The sequence below is a fragment of the Saccopteryx leptura genome, chromosome 6, assembly GCF_036850995.1.
Source record: "Saccopteryx leptura isolate mSacLep1 chromosome 6, mSacLep1_pri_phased_curated, whole genome shotgun sequence".
Taxonomy (NCBI): Eukaryota; Metazoa; Chordata; class Mammalia; order Chiroptera; family Emballonuridae; genus Saccopteryx; species Saccopteryx leptura.
Window position 1 is genome coordinate 61,751,777 of NC_089508.1, and position 17,184 is coordinate 61,768,960.

Sequence of the window (17,184 nt, forward strand, 5' to 3'; positions counted from 1 at the left end):
CCTTGGGTCCAAGCTGGTGAGCTTTTTGCTCAAGCCAGATGAGCCCGTGCTCAAGCTGGTGACCTCGGGGTCTCGAACCTGGGTCCTCTGCATCCCAGTCTGACGCTCTATCCGCTGTGCCACCGCCTGGTCAGGCTCAGGAAATAATTTGTTGAGTGGCTCCTGTTGGATATTCATGGGTCTGCTTCGGCCATGGGGTAGGAAGTCTACCCATGTTTTAAATCTGGGAGGGCACTAGAAGCCTAGCAGTGGAATAAGCACAGTTTGGTGGGCAAGAGGGACACTGCCCAGAGGGCTTGGTCACCCAAGGACTTTCTCTGTGCCCTTCAGCTCTTTATTGTCCCACCACACAGAAAGGCCTCGGGCTCCAGAGAAATCTAGACAGTGGAGCTATGGAAATCCCAGGACGGTGAGCATCCCAAGTGCCTCTCAGCTCATAAGAGCAGTGCCATGGTGACAGTCTCGGCAGCCCTTGACCAAGGCAGGAGTGCCAGCGCGGGGGGTTTTGTGGGACACCCCCCATGTGGACTGACAGTTGTGAACACAGAAACCTCCTCAATGCCTTCTAGCCAAGCCCTGTGGGGTTGGCCACAAAGGAGTGAGAAAATTCACCAAAGAAGAGAACAGAAAAAAGGAAATGGAAGAGTTAGAGATGGGAGGAAAGAGAGGAAGAAAGAAGAGGAGGTTCACAGGAAATCCTCAGCCCAAACTCGACCTTCATTTTCAGCAGCTGGTTTTCAGCTTGGGCGACCTCCAGCTGCCTCTGCTTGGCCCGCAGCTTGTCCATGGATGCCTCGTACGTCTGCTGCAGGTTTCTGATTTGGTCCTTAATGTCACTATTTTCCAAAGTAACATCCACAAGTGTTTTCTAAAGGGGTGAAAGTAAAAACAAAACCAGATCTAATAGGGTAAGAAAGCATGACCAGAGTCACACACGCACTGGGACATCTTTGTCATTAACTATTGAGGTAGAGGTCAGGCCACAGGAGAAGTAAACCTGGGACCCCGGTGTTTGAGGGGCTGGGGGCCCCCATAGTGGTAAAGAGATCTGCACCCTGTCACTAGACAGGCCAAGAACCTCCCCCATAACACCCATAGCTGCCACCAGTGCCACCTGCTACTGCTCAGGATGGATGGAAATGGAATAAAATGGAGGCTTTCTATGGAAAAGTGTTCATAATACATCACTGCACATGGAAAAGAACTGGGTTTGAAAACAGTCAGTATAGAACAATCTTATTTAAAATATATATATATATATGCATTTGTTCAAATGTGTTGATACAGAGAAAATTGTAAAAACCTAGGAAGAAATTCACCAAAATCCAAATAATGGTTATTGTTATGTGATAGGATTGTGGATGATATTGATTTTTCTCTTAGTGTTTTCTGTATTTTCCAAATCACACAATGAGATCAGAAAACAAAATATGTGTTTTCTAGACTAGAGGTGGTCTCTTTTTATTCTTACAGGGGCTGTCACGTCTGTACTCCAGACCACTTGCCAGAACAGAAACAACATGCTGACCTACTGTAATGCCTGCAGTGCTTCCCCTTCCTCCCAGGGGCAGAGAAGGGGATGAGGGAGGAGCACCAGAGAACAAGAGTTTGATGACTCAGGTAAATGCCTGACAGATGTCAAAAAGCCTGTGCATTATTGCTCCAGGCCACCCACTGGAGCAAGAATATTTAAATGAGCCGTTTATTTAATGCCCGTGACCTATTTGGTTAACTCTCCTTACAGAGAAATGGCTTCCAGAACCCAGAATTCCTACCACAGGACACTGGGTTCTAGGTACCTTCTACCACCTCCCCCAGTCATTACACTTTTAAATCAGAAGATTGGGAAACTCTAGTGCTGGACACATTTTCCAACACCTTCGTCCTCTTTGTAGATGATCAGTCTCTGAAGCTCCCCAAATCCTTAGTCTCCACTTTGGATAAGAAGCCTCATTCCTAAACATAGTTGAATCAGACAAAGGATTTTTAATGGTAATAAATGCCATTGGAAGCATGGAATCACAGGACACTGAAGCTGCAAGAGGCTCTAGAATCCATGTAGCCCAACCACGCCCTCTCCAAGCCCCACTGGCTTCACAAATACCACTCTTGTGCTCATGAATCTACCTCTGGACCAAGAGACCAGGGTTCTAGTCCTGGCTCTGCCACTAGCTAGACACCCTGTTCAAGTCATTTCCCTCTGTTGGCCTCAGTTTGTTTACCCATGAAACAAAGGGGGTTGGAAATCATCCCCACAGTTCTTTCCAGCTCTGATGTTCTATGAAATCAAATCAAGGGCCTAGTCTTGCCGCACATAATCATGAAAATGGGGTAGAACACACAATGGAAAAGGTTGGGCTTTGCGGAAGTAGGGAGCCAACTATCTTCAAACTCAGTTGAGTTTCCTGGCTGTGAGATGGTACCTTTCTTTTCTGCCTTTTTTCTTCCTCCTTTTTTTCCTCTTCTTCTTCCTCTTCCTCCCTTCCTCCACTTCTTCATTTCCTTCATTTTTAACAATGGTTCTTAATGTTTTCATCATAAGGGTCCCCTGTCTGCCCAGGCCTGAGAGACTAGACCATAACTAGGAAACAGTCAGGGTAGCTGGGTGACGGCTAACTCTGTCCTAACAGCAGACCTCTGAAGTAAACACCTGGAATGTCAGTAAGACAGCAAATCAGAAGGGTCATGGTAGGGAAAACCCGGAAACTCAGCACAGATACCAACCAGGTGCGAACTCAGGTGGGTACAGAATTTCCGAGTCAGCCAGGAGGGAGAAGATGTCCAAGAGGGAAGAAAAAGGAGCCAGGGAAAACAAAGGCCCAGCATGAAGTCGGGCTTGGCCTGCCTCCAGGGGAAGCTGGCACGCACAGTGGAGAGCCAGGAAAAGCCGGGGACACAGAGGCCCCACCAGATACGGGCCTCCAGACAAATCCAAACAAGGGGCCCACCCAGGGGACAGTTCCCTAGCTTTGTTAGTGGCACTGCTGCCCCAACAGTTGTTATTAGAGAATACCAAGTTCTAAGGGAAGTTGATAACCCTAACATGAAAATGTGCTTGCTTATCTGATCGATTATTTACATAGAACCAGAGAGGATATGAAATAGCTTGTGGAACTTTTAAGAGGCGGGTAAAAAGATAAGAGCCAAATAAAATTGGAGGTGAGCCAGGAACTATTGTTTGCATATTTGGAAACTGAAGCCAAGGGACTCTGTTTCAAGTAAATATATGCTTTGTTTTGGTCACTTTCAAGTTCATTTACATGTTAGGTAGGGGCGTGGTTTAGTTGGAAGAATAGCAATGGGCAGCATCTGAGGGGTAAACGCCCAGCAAATCAAATCAATCCAGAAAGAAAGCAAGCTCCTTGAAGCAGATGGACAACACACATTTGCACAGATGAGATTCTGAGGCTTTCTGCTTCCCTGTCTCCTACTACAAGACAGGATTTATTTTAATGCAAAATAATTTCTAAATTAGGAAAAAGTACTTAATGGCCTTTGGAAATTACCTGCCATAAATGAATACAGAATGACTTCCTTTCTTTCTTTCTTTCCTTCTTTTTTTTCTTTGTGTGTGTGTGTGTGTGTGTGTGTGTGTGTGTGTGTGTGTGTGTGTGTGAGACAGAGAGACAGAGAGAGGGACAGATAGGGACAGACAGACAGGAAGGGAGAGAGATGAGAAGCACCAATTCTTCGTTGCGGCTCCTTAGTCTCCTTAGTTGTTCATTGATTGCTTTCTTATATGTGCCTTGACCAGGGGGCTGCAGCAGAGCAAGTGACCCCTTGCTCAAGCCAGCAACCTTGGGCTCAAGCCAGTAACCTTTGGGCTTAAGCCAGTGACCATGGGGTCATGTCTATGATCCCATGCTCAAGCCAGTGACCCTGCACTCAGGCCAGGGACCTTGGGGTTTCAAACCTAGGTCCTCCGCGTCCCAGTCCAATGCTCTATCCACTGCGCCACCACCTGGTCAGGCCAGAATGCCTTTCTTTTGGTGATTGGGTGGAATTTCCTGTAAATCAAGGCTGCAATGGTGGGCGCTATTGAGCTGTTCTAGACGCTGACACTTAAGACCACTTGAGTATTTTGTGGAACAAGTGACATCTCCAGCAGAGAACTCAGAATCTGAGTCCTTGTTTTAATAAAAGCAAAACAATGCAGCAATAAAGGGTTAGACTAGAGTCTCGGCGTGGAAGCGCTTCCTTCTGCTCCCTTTGCCGTCTTCCCTCGTCCTGGCATGGCCTTCTCTGCAGCTTGCCAAGCTCCTGGGACCCTGAGTGTGAGCTGAGGACATCCTGTGACTTAGGCTTCCACACAGGCACAGGGCACGCTCTTGGTCAGGCGTGCTCACACTAAACCAGGGGCACTGCACCTAACAGTGAGCAGAGGAATACCTGCAGGTCGATGGAGTCCGACGCCAAAGTCGAGTTCATGGCATTAAAGCTGTCCAGGGCTGACGACTGCGTTTGGATGTGATTCTCTAGGTAGCCCTTCTGAGCCTGTGAAACCTGGGCGGAGTGAAGAGACAGTTATGCAATACCCATCCATACACACACACAATAACCTTCGTTCAGGCTGGAACTGTCTCCTGATAGCCCCATCCACTTCCGTGATATTTCATGGACAGCTTTAAATGAAGATGTCAACATCTGCATGACCCAGAGATCAGAAAGACAGAAATACTCCTCCTTTGAATAGTATTTACACCCTCTCCTACTGGGCCTCAGTCCTCACAACACCACCACACAGCAGAGAGACGCTGCCCTTCATAGGGAGGAGGCAGAGTAGAAGTTAAAGGTTTGCACACGAAGACCTGAGACACGGCACAGCTGCAACTAGAGCCCAGCTGGAATAGCTTCTTGTGCCCCTCGTTCTTTCTACGCACCACGGAAAGAATACATTTTGGGTTCACCCAATTCTCAAGGGTTGTTTTGTGGCTGCTGCTGTTGTCGTGTTGTCATTGTTGGGTGTGTGCGTTTGACATGTTTGGGAGAGTCCATCAGAGGCCAGTCTTGAGTTGGACCTTAAGGGAGGGTTGGCTCTAGAGAGCTAGGGGAGGGTTCTGGGAAGGCTCAAAGGTAGACCCCTGTGAGAGCCACAGAAAGCAGCCAAGCATGATACAGAAGGAGGTAGACCCTGAGGGTGGGAGAGAGAGTTGAAGCAGCAGGCCAGGACCCGGAGCAGGTGGCATGGTCTTGTTCAGGGGCATGCTCACCCAGCAGTAATTTAGCAATCAGTCTGGCTGCGTGTGGTGTGGCCTGGAGGAGGAGACTGTAGGCAGCGAGGCGAGGCTCCTGTCACAGTTCTAGCATGAGGAAACAAGGGTGTGCAGAGGCTTGCTTATGCATCTCTTGCAAACCCAATCTTTTGACATTAATTAGAGTTGTTAGTGTCAGTCAGTGGACAGCAGAGTAAATTTCCATAAGTAGATGGGAATTTCATAAATTTCTTCCTACGTGCCAGGAAGAATAGGCTGGGTGGATATGTTTATAAACCCCTGCCCCTGTAATCAAGGCAGCAGGTGTTACATAAGCAGATAACCTCACAGCCAAGTCATAAAGTATACTAATGCGCGGCTGTTGGAACTGCACTCTGTCCTGCAATTATTCACTCCTATGGAAAGTATGTCATAGATACATGGGCATTTTTTCTTCGAGATGATTAATCACAAATATTTTTTAAATTTATGGGGGTGATACTGGTTAACAAAATTATACAGGTTTCAAGCACACAATTCTACAACACACCATCTGTGCGCTGTATTGTGTGCTCACTACCCCAAGTCAAATCTCCTTTCATCACCACAGAATTTTTTTTTTTTTTTTTCTCACAAGAATTAGCTTGGTTAAAAGAGAGGAAGCTTGTCTTTTCTTAAATATTTGAGTTGGTAATACAGTCACATAGTTCAAACATTTAAAAAGTATAAAAGATATACACCAAAAAAACTCCCTGTCCCATCTGCTCGGCTACCACCTTCCCCGCATTGCCCCTCAATTAAGACTCACTGCTAATTACTCGCTTGTTATGCTTTTAGCAACCTTCTCTGTGCACACACAAAACAATCTAGATACATTTATTTTCCTCTATTATTTTATGTAGGTAGTAGCACATTATCTTCTTACATCTTGCTTTTTCACTATCTATTCTATAATCTTTGCAAACTTTCCATATCTCCTTTTAAGAGCTTACTCACTCTTTTTATCTTTTTTTTTTTTTTTACAACTCTATGTATCCTATTGTAGAGATATAATTTTTTTCGCTTTCCCCTTCTTAATGGACACTTAGGTCTCCAATGATTTTTCTATTATAAACAATGCTGCAGCAACCAAGTTCATATATGTATGTCATTTCACATATGTGAGAGTTTATCTATAGAATAAATTCTGGCCCTGGCTCGTGGCTCAGTGAATACAGCATCAACCGGGCGTATGAATGTCCCAGGTTCAATTCCTGGTCAGGGCACATAGGAAAAGCAACCATCTGCTTCTCTTCCCCCTTCCCTCCCTCTTCTCTTCCCGCAGCCAGTGGCTCGAGTGGTTCGAACATGGATCCGGTAACTGAGGATAGCCCGGTTGGTCCCAGCATCAGCCTCAGGTGTTAAAAATAGGTCAGTTGATTCAATCATCCCCAGACAGGGGTTGCCAGGGTGATCCCAGTTGGGGCACAGGCAGGAGTCTGCCTCACTACCTCCCCTCCTCTAATCTAAAAATAAATAAATAAATACAGTTAGAACTGCTGGGTCAGAGGATATAGGCATCTATAATTTGGGTAGATAGTGGCAAACTGCTGTGCCTAAGAGAAATGCCAAATCACACCCCACCCAGCAAGCCACCTATTTTTCCACCGCACTGCTAATACAGTGTCTTGTCCCACTCTGGGAGATTTGCTAGTCTACTAGATAAAAATTACGTCTCAGGATGCTTTTAATATGAATTTCTCATTGCCAGTAGAGCATCTGGTCATGCAGTTAAGAGTTCTTTACCTTTCCTTTACTATCAATGATCAGTAACAAATATTTTGATTATTTTTATGATTTGTAGTCTTTTTCTTCTTGATTCATGGGTGTTCTTTAAACACTCAGAAAATTAGCCTATTCTCTAAATGAAGGGCAAATCATCTTTCCCAGTTTGTCGTTTGACTTTGACTTTGGTATTTTTGACAGCACAAGTTTTTCATTTTAATATGGTCAGAGCTATCAACCTTTTCTTTTGTGATTTTTGGTATTACATGTCATAGTTTAAAAAAAAAAAAGACTTTCTCCACTCTAAGAATACAAAAGAATTCACACGTTTTCTTCTGGCATTTTTAAGGTTCATTTTTAACATTTAAGTTTTTGATCTATTTTGAAATTATTCATATATAAGTCTGTTGCAACAGCATGTAAGATGTTACAACAGCATACATTGACTGGTCCATGTTCTTCCCTTTATATGAGATGCTACATTTGTCAGACATTAGGGTACATTTCTTGATTTTTTTCATTGATGTTTATTTTTTAGTTTCTTGTAACAGTAATAGGGCTAGTCTCCCTTGTTGGTTCCCCCTCCCCGAATTTCCCCAACTTTTCATGTTTATTTTCTATATACCTTGAAATCACCTAGTCTAGTTGTAGAAAAATAACATAAAATAAAAATCTGTTGGTATTTTGAGGTTATAGTAAATTTGTATGTTAGCTTGATAGTATTGACATCTTATATGTTGAATCTTCCTTTCTAAGCACATGATATGTCTTTCCACTCATTACAGTTTATTTCTAGATATTTGGTAGTTTTTTGTTGTTTTTGTTATTTCTACTAACTGGTTGGTGTTTATGCATTGAAATCTCTTCATTTGTATCTATTAATTTTTTACCCTGCTACTTTACAGAATTATATTATTGTTTATAGTAGTTTTTGTTCTTTGGATCGCTTGGGTTTTGTGGGTTTATAATCACGTAGTTTATAAATAGTGATAGTTTTCTATCTACCTGTCCAGTTTTTATACCTCTAAATTTATTTCTCTTATTTAGTTCCACTGGCTAGCACTTCAGACACAATGTTAAATAATAATGGTGATAGCTGGCTTCCCTGTGTTGTTCCTGACTTCGGAGGGAACGATTTAATATAAGGAAGAGTATTCTTGCTACAAAAAAAAAACAACTCATGAAATAATAATCTCTATTCTGTAATAAAATTATTTCAGTTCATTGAAAATCTGACTCCATTCATAAAGAACATCATAAACTCAAATATCTTCAGACACTGAGAGGGAGCGCTAAGCTCTATCATCCTTTCATATTTCCACATCACTGAGGTATGTCATTGACTTACTGACAGTTCCTGGGTGATCTGTCGAATCTTCTGTCTCATTTCATCATAGTCTCCATACATTCGTCTCCTTACTTTTTCCAAAGTGGCTCTCACCTGCAGCCCACAAAGAGGCTCGTTAGAGATCAAGCTATAAAATATTCATGTAAGATTTACAAATCTTTTAAGAAACCCTGATAAGAAAAGAGCCCTCCCCCCAAAAATCTAAGAACAGGACAATTTGGGAAATTAAGGAATAAGATCACTCCTGATATTAGAAGCCAAGGGAATCTGATTATTAATGATAATATATTATGATTATATGATTATATATACATAATAAGGTTTATTAGTTAATATTAATTATCCAAATAAACTCTGAAGAAAAAATGCTTTGTTGAAATTCATTCATCACCTTCAAAACAAAATAAGGGCAAAATTTGCCCCTTTTTCTATCACACAGTTTGTACAAGTAGGAAAATTTTAACAAGTTGACTACAAACACATGGGTAAGAGGACCAAAAAGCAAAAACAACCTTTAATATTCCCTAACTCTGCTCTGATTGCCAAAGACCAATTAAATGTCTAGAATGTAATCCAGGGAAGTGTGAGCCCTGGAGAGCCCATATATTTGGAAGTCAGTTCCTCAATAATCCTCAATAATCCATGAGGCACTAAACAGAACAAGAGTCAAGGTGATCTCCAAAACACCCATTCACAAAAACACTATTCAAGATTCTCTCTAGTAGCACTTCCAGAGAAGCCTTCATAATGGAGCCTTCAATATTTTTAAAAAACATAAACAAAAATCTTACGAACAGTCCCTGTCCACACTCTTCTTCTGGTGCCCCTAGGATGGACAAGGAGCTCAGGGATCTTCAGATAGAACAGGAAGTCTCAAGTGAGCCCCCTACAGGAAGTCTCTGGGACTTCTACTACATGAAGGGCTCAAAGGAAGCAATTTGGTTAGAATGACCACAGTCATGTAGGGGACAATATGGAGGGACTTACTCTTGAGGCCGCATTTGTAGAATTAGCACATTTTAAAATCAGACTGTATGTTTATTAGGGACGATTGGATATTAGTGGAGACTGGTGGGGGACCTAGTTAAGATGTCAAGCCTTCCCCAGATGAACTGTGGCAATATTATACTTTCATCAAAATAGAAACAGGCTTGACCAGGCAGTGGCGCAGTGGATAGAGCATCGGACTGGGACATGGAGGACTCAGGTTCAAAACCCCGAGGTTGCTTGGCTTGATGCTGGTTTGAGCCCAAAGGTCGCTGGCTTGAAGCCCAAAGTTGCTGGCTTGAGGCCAAAGTCATTGGATTGAGCAAGGGGTCACTAGCTCTGCTGCAGTCCCCCAGTCAAGGCACATATGAGACAGCAATCAATGAACAACTAAGGAGACAAAGGAGCTGCAACAAAGAATTGGTGCTTCTCATCTCTCTCCCTTCCTGTCTGTCTGTCCCTATCTGTTCCTCTCTCTGTCTCTGTCACACACACACACACAAAACAAACAAAAAAAATCAGATTCATAGATACAGAGAACAGACTGACAATTGTCAGTTTTGTCCAAATTCACGCGTCTCCTAAGTAGCCCTGCTTAGTAACAACCAGAAGTTCGCTCTATATCTCATTGCAGAATTAATTACATCTGTACTCTTTTTAATTATTTTTATTTGTTTATTTATTTTAGAGGCAAGAGAGAGAGAGAGAGAGAGAGAGAGAGAGAGAAGGGGGGAAGAGCAGGAAGCATCAACTCCCATATGTGCCTTGACCGGGCAAGCCCAGGGTTTTGAACTGGCGACCTCAGCATTTCCAGGTCGACGCTTTATCCACTGCGCCACCACAGGTCAGGCTACCTCTGTACTCTTAACAAGACCACAAAGATATGGAGAAACATTTCCATTCAAAATAATAATGCTGAGAATTCTTCCAAAATGCCTTGTTAACCTTCTCATCAATGCTCCCGAACTTCCATGCTATATAGAAAGAGTATAAACCAGAAACAAAAATCCTTAAATGACTCACATCTTTGATGTAGTTCATCTCTTCTTTCAGCTGATTGGTGGACCACCCATATACCACCATTTCTTTCTGCTGATTTTGATCTGATCTCCGTACCACGCCATAAACAACACCCTGAGGAAGTTTCCTGGTTGACTCCCCATTGCTTGGACCAGGATGCTGGAAGAGGGTAGGGAAAGAGAAAGGAAGTGTCTCTTTAGGCTGTGTGAAAACAGCTGTAATAACGGGCCCACTGTCTGTGGTTATGCAGGCTCTGCCCAGCACGGGGTGCCTGGCAGCAGGAAGGGCGGCCAGCAGAAATCCAGGCTCTTCTGACCCAGCTGGCCCGCAATGGGCAGAGCCTGCCTTCACCCTGGAGGAAGAGTTCCCTCTCTAATTTTTCTTTTTTTTTTTTCTGGTTACTGATTTTACCTTTATTATTTTTATAAACTGAACTTATTGAGATGACATCGGCTTGCAAAACCATACAGGTTTCAAATTTCCACCAAGGCCCTGTCCAACCACCCACAAGCGCATCTGCAGGGCCCCATCTTCCCAGAAGGGGCGCCTTTTCCTACTTCTCACAAAAGGGCCAGATAGACTTGCGTTGTCCCCAATAACAAGAGCAAGTGTCTGAACTCTGACATTCTCGGTAATGCTGTTTTTCCCCTTATACCAGTTCCTCTGTGTGCCTTTAACCTCCTCACTAAATATATGGCCAGAAATGCATGAGATTGAGACATTAAGGGGAAATGCTGGCTGCCATCCGGCAGCCAAACCGTCTTCCAAGGTCACGACTGACCCTGGGGCCAGCTCTGAGAGAAAAAAACCTGGGGTGAATACACAACCTTTGTGACTATTCAGGAAATATTTCTGAAAAACCAGGCAGAGAGGCATGACTTCACTACAAAAGAATCTTCCTACTCCTTAATTTCTTCAGTTAAAGCTTTAATCAATTTTTGAATGCAAATACTCCTGGCAAGAGGTGACACGTCCACATCCTACACACACCTTTCTAGCATGAAGGTTCAAGGAGCAGGAGAAAAAGAAATTAAGACTTGTTGAGCACATACTATCAGCTAGAAAGTTCCTTAGCACATTTAATCTTCACAGTCACTCTGTGACACAGTGATTATCCTCTCCACTTATAGCTGAGAAAGCTAAAGTTCAGAAAAGTTAAGTAACTTGCTAACAGTCAACACATCTAGATTAAAGTCCAATTCTGCCTGCACTAAGCATACCTCCCCACACTGCAGGCTATGTTTTACGTAGGGGACAGAGCAGTCACCTAGAAAGGGGACAGAGAAAGGAAGGGCCAGAAGAAAATCAAGACCAGAGACTGAGAACTCATGGACAGACTGGTCAAGCCCCAGTTTCCGTTGGGGCTGCCCGCTCTGCTCTTCCCCTAATTTTTAAATCACCTTCACATAAATTATTCTCATGAACTCGCAAAATATTTTTGACATACAAAACGGTAACTTGCATTTTAAAAGCATCTATTTGTGGAAGAACAATGAATACTTTATGATCCCATTCACTCAAAGTTTAGAAAAGTCTACAAAGACATGTGGCAAATTATTAATAGTGATGACCTCAAAGGTGAGGACAGCAGGGTGGGTAAGGGTGCTAGAGATCAGGATAACCATCAATTTCTTTTTTTATACCCTTTGGTATTGTTTGGTTACGATGTAAGCTCTTTTAAAAAGTAAGAAAACAGGCCCTGGCCGGTTGGCTCAGTGGTAGAGCGTCGGCCTGGCATGCAGAAGTCCCGGGTTCAATTCCCGGCCAGGGCACACAGGAGAGGCGCCCATCTGCCTCTCCACCCCTCCCCCTCTCCTTCCTCTCTGTCTCTCTCTTCCCCTCCCACAGCGAGGCTCCATTGGAGCAAAGATGGGCCGGGTGCTGGAGATGGCTCCTTGGCCTCTGCCCCAGGCGCTAGAGTGGCTCTGGTCGCTGCAGAGTGACCCCCCATAGGGGCAGAGCGACCCCCCATAGGGGCAGAGCATCGCCCCCTGGTGGGCAGAGCATCGCCCCCTGGTGGGCGTGCAGGGTGGATCCCGGTGGGGCGCATGCGGGAGTCTGTCTCTCCCCATTTCCAGCTTCAGAAAAATACAAAAAAAAAAAAAAAAAAGTAAGAGAACAACCAGACCTGTGGTGGATAGATCGTCAACCTGAAACAATGAGGTCGCTGGTTCAAAACCCTGGGCTTGCCTGGTCAAAGCATGTACAACAAGTAATCAAAAAACAACTAAAATGAGGCAACTAGGAATTGATACTTCTCATTTCCTCCACTCCTCTCTCTCCTTTCTTTTTCTGTAAAATCAATAAATAACACCTTTAAAAAAAAAAGGCAAGAAAACAAAACATCCGTTGCTTCCCACTCTTTTGCACAGACTTGAGGAACGATGGAGTATGCGGAACTGTGACACTCTCTCTACGTTTGATTCTGGAAAACGCTTCCACTTGTGTCTCTCACACTTGGGTCGCAGGGGCACTGACAGAACCCTTGGAATTTGTACCCCCAGGTGAGGTGACGGGTCTATTAAATGGGTCTCGGTGGAGTGGCAGGCTGGGATTACACAGCCCTGCCTTACTAGGCCTGTAATTAGGAAGAGGAAGAGCTCTAATGAAACTCGCCCTGTAGCAGGAAACATAAGCAGGCTCTTTCAGCCACAGACACCACCTGGTTCCTGCAAAACAAGCTGATGACACAAGGCTTTGGTGAAACGCATTTCTGCAAAGCACAGGCTTCCGCAGGTGGACTGGCCTCCAGGTGGCCGGATGCAGAGGACTCTGCCTCCCTGCCCAGGAGGGGAGATGAGGGCCACCGCCCGCGGAGGAAGATACAAACAACGCCAAGGACAACAGGGGCTGTAAAACACTGCGCTCGAGGTCGTGGACCTAAAAGTTATGCACAAGTAAAGATATCAAAGATCTGTAGGTAAAAATTAGTATTTCCAAAGTCCTATTTTTTTGTTTGTTTTAAAAATGTGTTTGTGCATGTCTAGAAAGATGGAATCCAAACCTTTATGCCTCTTTCCTCAATAAAATTGTATTTCATTTTTCTTTTATACTCCTTTATACTTTTTGACTTGGGAAGCCAAAAAGACATCACTTTTGAATAAATAATTTTTATTTCAATTTTCAAAGAACTAAGACTAAAACTTTATGAAAAAATCGAGACAGAAGGGAAGGCCACCTAGGACTCAGCTCGCGAGCAGGCACCCCCCCACCACCACCATGGTCACTCCACAGGAGAGGGCCCTGAGGCGGCAGGAGGAGGACTGCTGGGCTCACAGGGCAGGGAGAGGGATATTTATGAAGAAAGAGAAAGGGGGAAATATTTGTTGTCCAGCCATGTTATTATACAATAATTTTTTTTAATCCTCACCATAACCCTACTGTGTAAATATTATTAGCTCTTCCAAGGTGGCAGCATTCAAATGCCTGTCTGTGTCTTGCCAAATGTAAGCTCCTTCTTTAATTACAATGCCGTCAGAATAGCCAAGAGTCAGGAGAGGAACTGGAACTCACATCCCCATGTGGCCCAGACCACAGAGCCCTGGGCCACAGGAAAGAGGAGGGCCCAGGATGGGAGGTTCTCCTCCAGCCTCTGGGACCCATCCCCTACCTCAGACTTCACCCCACTCCAGCCTCACTGCCTCCTTTCGGTTCCTTCATCAGCCAACCTCCTTCTTGCCTCAGGGCATTTGCACAGGCTGTTTTTAGATCTGCAGTGCCCTAAATGTCCCTCCCTCAAGGACATCGGCACTAGGCCTTCAGCATGCTTGGGTCTCCACGACATTCACCACGACCATACTAAAGTGACTGTTAGTATCGTTATAAAGTGCCTGCTCGTATCCTTATGCACGTAAGGCCTGCTCCTCTATGAACAGGAAGCTCCAAGAGGCCTAGGGCCCTGTTTGTCTTCTTTTCCACCATAATCCCAGGCATCTAACATGATTGACACACAGTGAGTTTCTCAATAAATACCTGCTTCAGAAGTTGGAAGAGGTTTCAGGGAATTACCCAGAAATGTACGTAGGGTCCAGCTGAAAGAAACATCCCTGCTTCCTCTTAGACGGACGAATAGGGAGCTGATGGTTTGGCCCCAATCATAAATTGAATATCTAACAAAGCTGCCAAGGAGCCAAGAGTGAAATCGTTTTTACCAAACGTCAGTATGCTTTTGGTCAAAAACTGGAGAACACAGAAAAAAAGGAAAAGAGTGACTTTTGGTACTATGTTTGCAGCTGAATTTTCCTCAACTCATACATATCCTTTAAAATATCTCCCTATAAGATAAATATTAACTTTTTCGGCATGATAATAGCATTGTGATTATATTAAGAGATAGTCTTTATCTTTCAGAGAAATGAGCTTAAATAAATATTTGTGACAGAGGGACAGGGTGGAGGAAGGAGATGGGGTGTAGACAGGACATGACTGCCATGGTTGAGGGCTGCTGGGCCTGGGTGAAGGGTCAGTGACTCACTCCACTCTTTAGTCTCCTTTTGTTTATGTTTGAAATTCTCTATAATTAAGTTCTTAAAAACCTCTTTATAATGCTGCCTAGTATGAAAAAATCAAATTTTTTAAAATGTGCGCTAGGCCCAGTAACAGCCTCCAAGGCCCGAAACATTAGGCAAAATCTTCCTTGAAAGCAAAAGCCCTAATAAATTCATGGAATGAAAAAAAAAGTTATCGGCAAAAAGGGAAAAGAAACCAACCAATAAATGGAAAGGCCATCCCAGAAACTCACATGAAATTAACAACAGGCATAATAAGTCCAACAAAGAGAGAATGTTCCCTGGATTATACTCATAACTTAAAATTTACTTGCCAGCTCATGATATGGCTGTTTAGCGGCCAGTGCCCTAGAAAGGAGGAGAAACCATAGAAAAGTAAGTCAGCCTAAACACCTGCTATAAGGGTTTTAGTTAAGCCAGTGACAAGTGACCATATTTTCCAGATCTTATATCTAAATGTGATCTTACAATGAGAGAAGCTCTATCAAGGCAGGGGCAGTAACTGCTGTATTCGCTGCTCTCTCCCTGATACTCAGCATAAATAGATGCCCAACAAATACGTTTTGAAGGAAGGAAGAAAGCAGAATATTTAGAATCGGGTCTATGCCACAGTCTTTGGAGTGTTTGGCCATCCCAGGCCCTGATCTGTGCAAAGGAAGACCGTCCCTTGGATAAGAAGGGTTTGGGTGGAATAAAGAACAGCAGAAATGCAATTTAACACAAATCCAAACTGATCAGGTAGCCTGACCCAGCCAGCCCCTGACCCCAGGGCCAAGATAGGCAGTTGGTATACCTCCAGGCCATCAATACAACAAAAATGGACCACAACATGAACTGAATGACTCGCAAATTAGAAGCTGAGTTATTTCCAAATGTCTTGCTTTGGGCCTCCTCTTCCAGCCAGAGGGCAGCCACTGACCCCAGACAGCTGAGTGCTGAGCCACTGGGCATCCTACCTATCCTTCAGGCAGAGAACATCATTTTCAGGAATGTGCCCTGACCTGTTTGACCTGTGTGTCCATCTCAACAAATTACTGGTCCCTAGTCATTACTTATACTTGACATTGTTTTGCCTTCTTGTGACAAAAATGAACATGACAGCTGAGCCACAGCCTATTAGAGGAACAGGGAGGAGATGGGCAGCTCCAGCTCCTCAGAGAAATGGAAACTGGCCAGTGGCTCAGTGAATAAAGCGTCTGCCTGGACATCCAGGCTTCGATCCCTAGTCAGGGCACAGAGGAGAAGTGACCATCTGCTTTGCCCTCACTCCCCCTCACCCTTCTCTCCCTCTTACGGCTCCCATAGCCAGTGGCTCAATTGGTTTGAGTGTGGCCCCAGAAACTGAAGATAGCTCCATGGGAGCGTGATAGCCTCAGGCACTAAAAATAGCTAGGTACTTGAGCATTGGCCCCAGATGGGGTTGCCAGATGGATCCAGGTCAGGACACATGCAGGAGTCTGCCTTACTATCGATATCCCCTCCTCCCAACTAAAAAAAAGTTTTAAAATAAATAAATAAAAGATACTACTTTACAGCACTGAGCAGACAACAGATGCTTAGGCCTAACAACCCTGGGGGGGGGGGGATAGGAGACAAGACTATTGGGGCGAAGTATGATCAGGAACTTCTTTTCTCAGACAGACTTTTCCTGATAGGAGAAAGTATGCAAGTTGGCGTTCCCATGACAACATGGCCCCCACCTAAACGCCAGTTGAAATTGCAAATCTACTGTGTACTAGTTGTGTGAGCTTGTACCAGTTATTTACTTCACTGAGTTTCAGAGTCCTGAACAGTAAAATGGGAATAATTCCTCCAATTTCAGAAGGCCGTTCTAAGGAACACACAGAGTAATACATATAAAACACCTAGCATGCCGCTGGGCAGGCAGGCAGATATGATGGATTCTATCATTAGTGGTGGTGTCTTTTTATTTCTGAGCATCTGGGTTCCTACTAAAGTCTACATGTTTGTCTACATGTCTGTCTGTCCACCTCTTTCTCTTGAGTTTTTTTTTTGCTGTTCCCAGTACCGTCATCAAATTTACTCACCTCTCGACTTGCCTTGGTTCCCCTTCATGGGAAGAGAATCACAGAGTCTCAGAGTAGAAACATGGAAGTGAGTGTGCAGTCCAGGGGAGTTGTAAACCCGCCCCTCCAGTGTCTGATAAGGCCGTGGGGCAGAGGGGGCACTGAGCTGTGTGAAACCACAGTCACTGCACTTTCACCTGTACTGATAGCACCTCCCTCTATTCATTTGAATAAAGAGTTCCACAGAAAGGGGCCTGGGAACATGCTGGCTCTAGGCTAATTTGCTAGGAGAGAAAAATGAGGTCCCTAGAGATGTCCTGACTGGCCCGACCACTACC

General features: G+C 44.3%; 1 protein-coding gene across 2 annotated transcripts in view; it reads right to left on the reverse strand.

Annotated features, from left to right (window-relative positions):
• Positions 1-17,184, reverse strand: part of MYZAP (myocardial zonula adherens protein) — a 101,188-nt gene that overhangs the window by 62,293 nt on the left and 21,711 nt on the right. For both annotated transcript variants that reach the window (XM_066343579.1, XM_066343580.1), the window contains exons 3-6: positions 10,315-10,470; positions 8,305-8,397; positions 4,390-4,503; positions 716-868 (exon numbers count right to left, since the gene is read on the reverse strand). In XM_066343579.1, the coding sequence (XP_066199676.1) occupies positions 716-868; positions 4,390-4,503; positions 8,305-8,397; positions 10,315-10,470 (516 nt within the window). The remainder of the gene's footprint in view (positions 1-715; positions 869-4,389; positions 4,504-8,304; positions 8,398-10,314; positions 10,471-17,184) is intronic.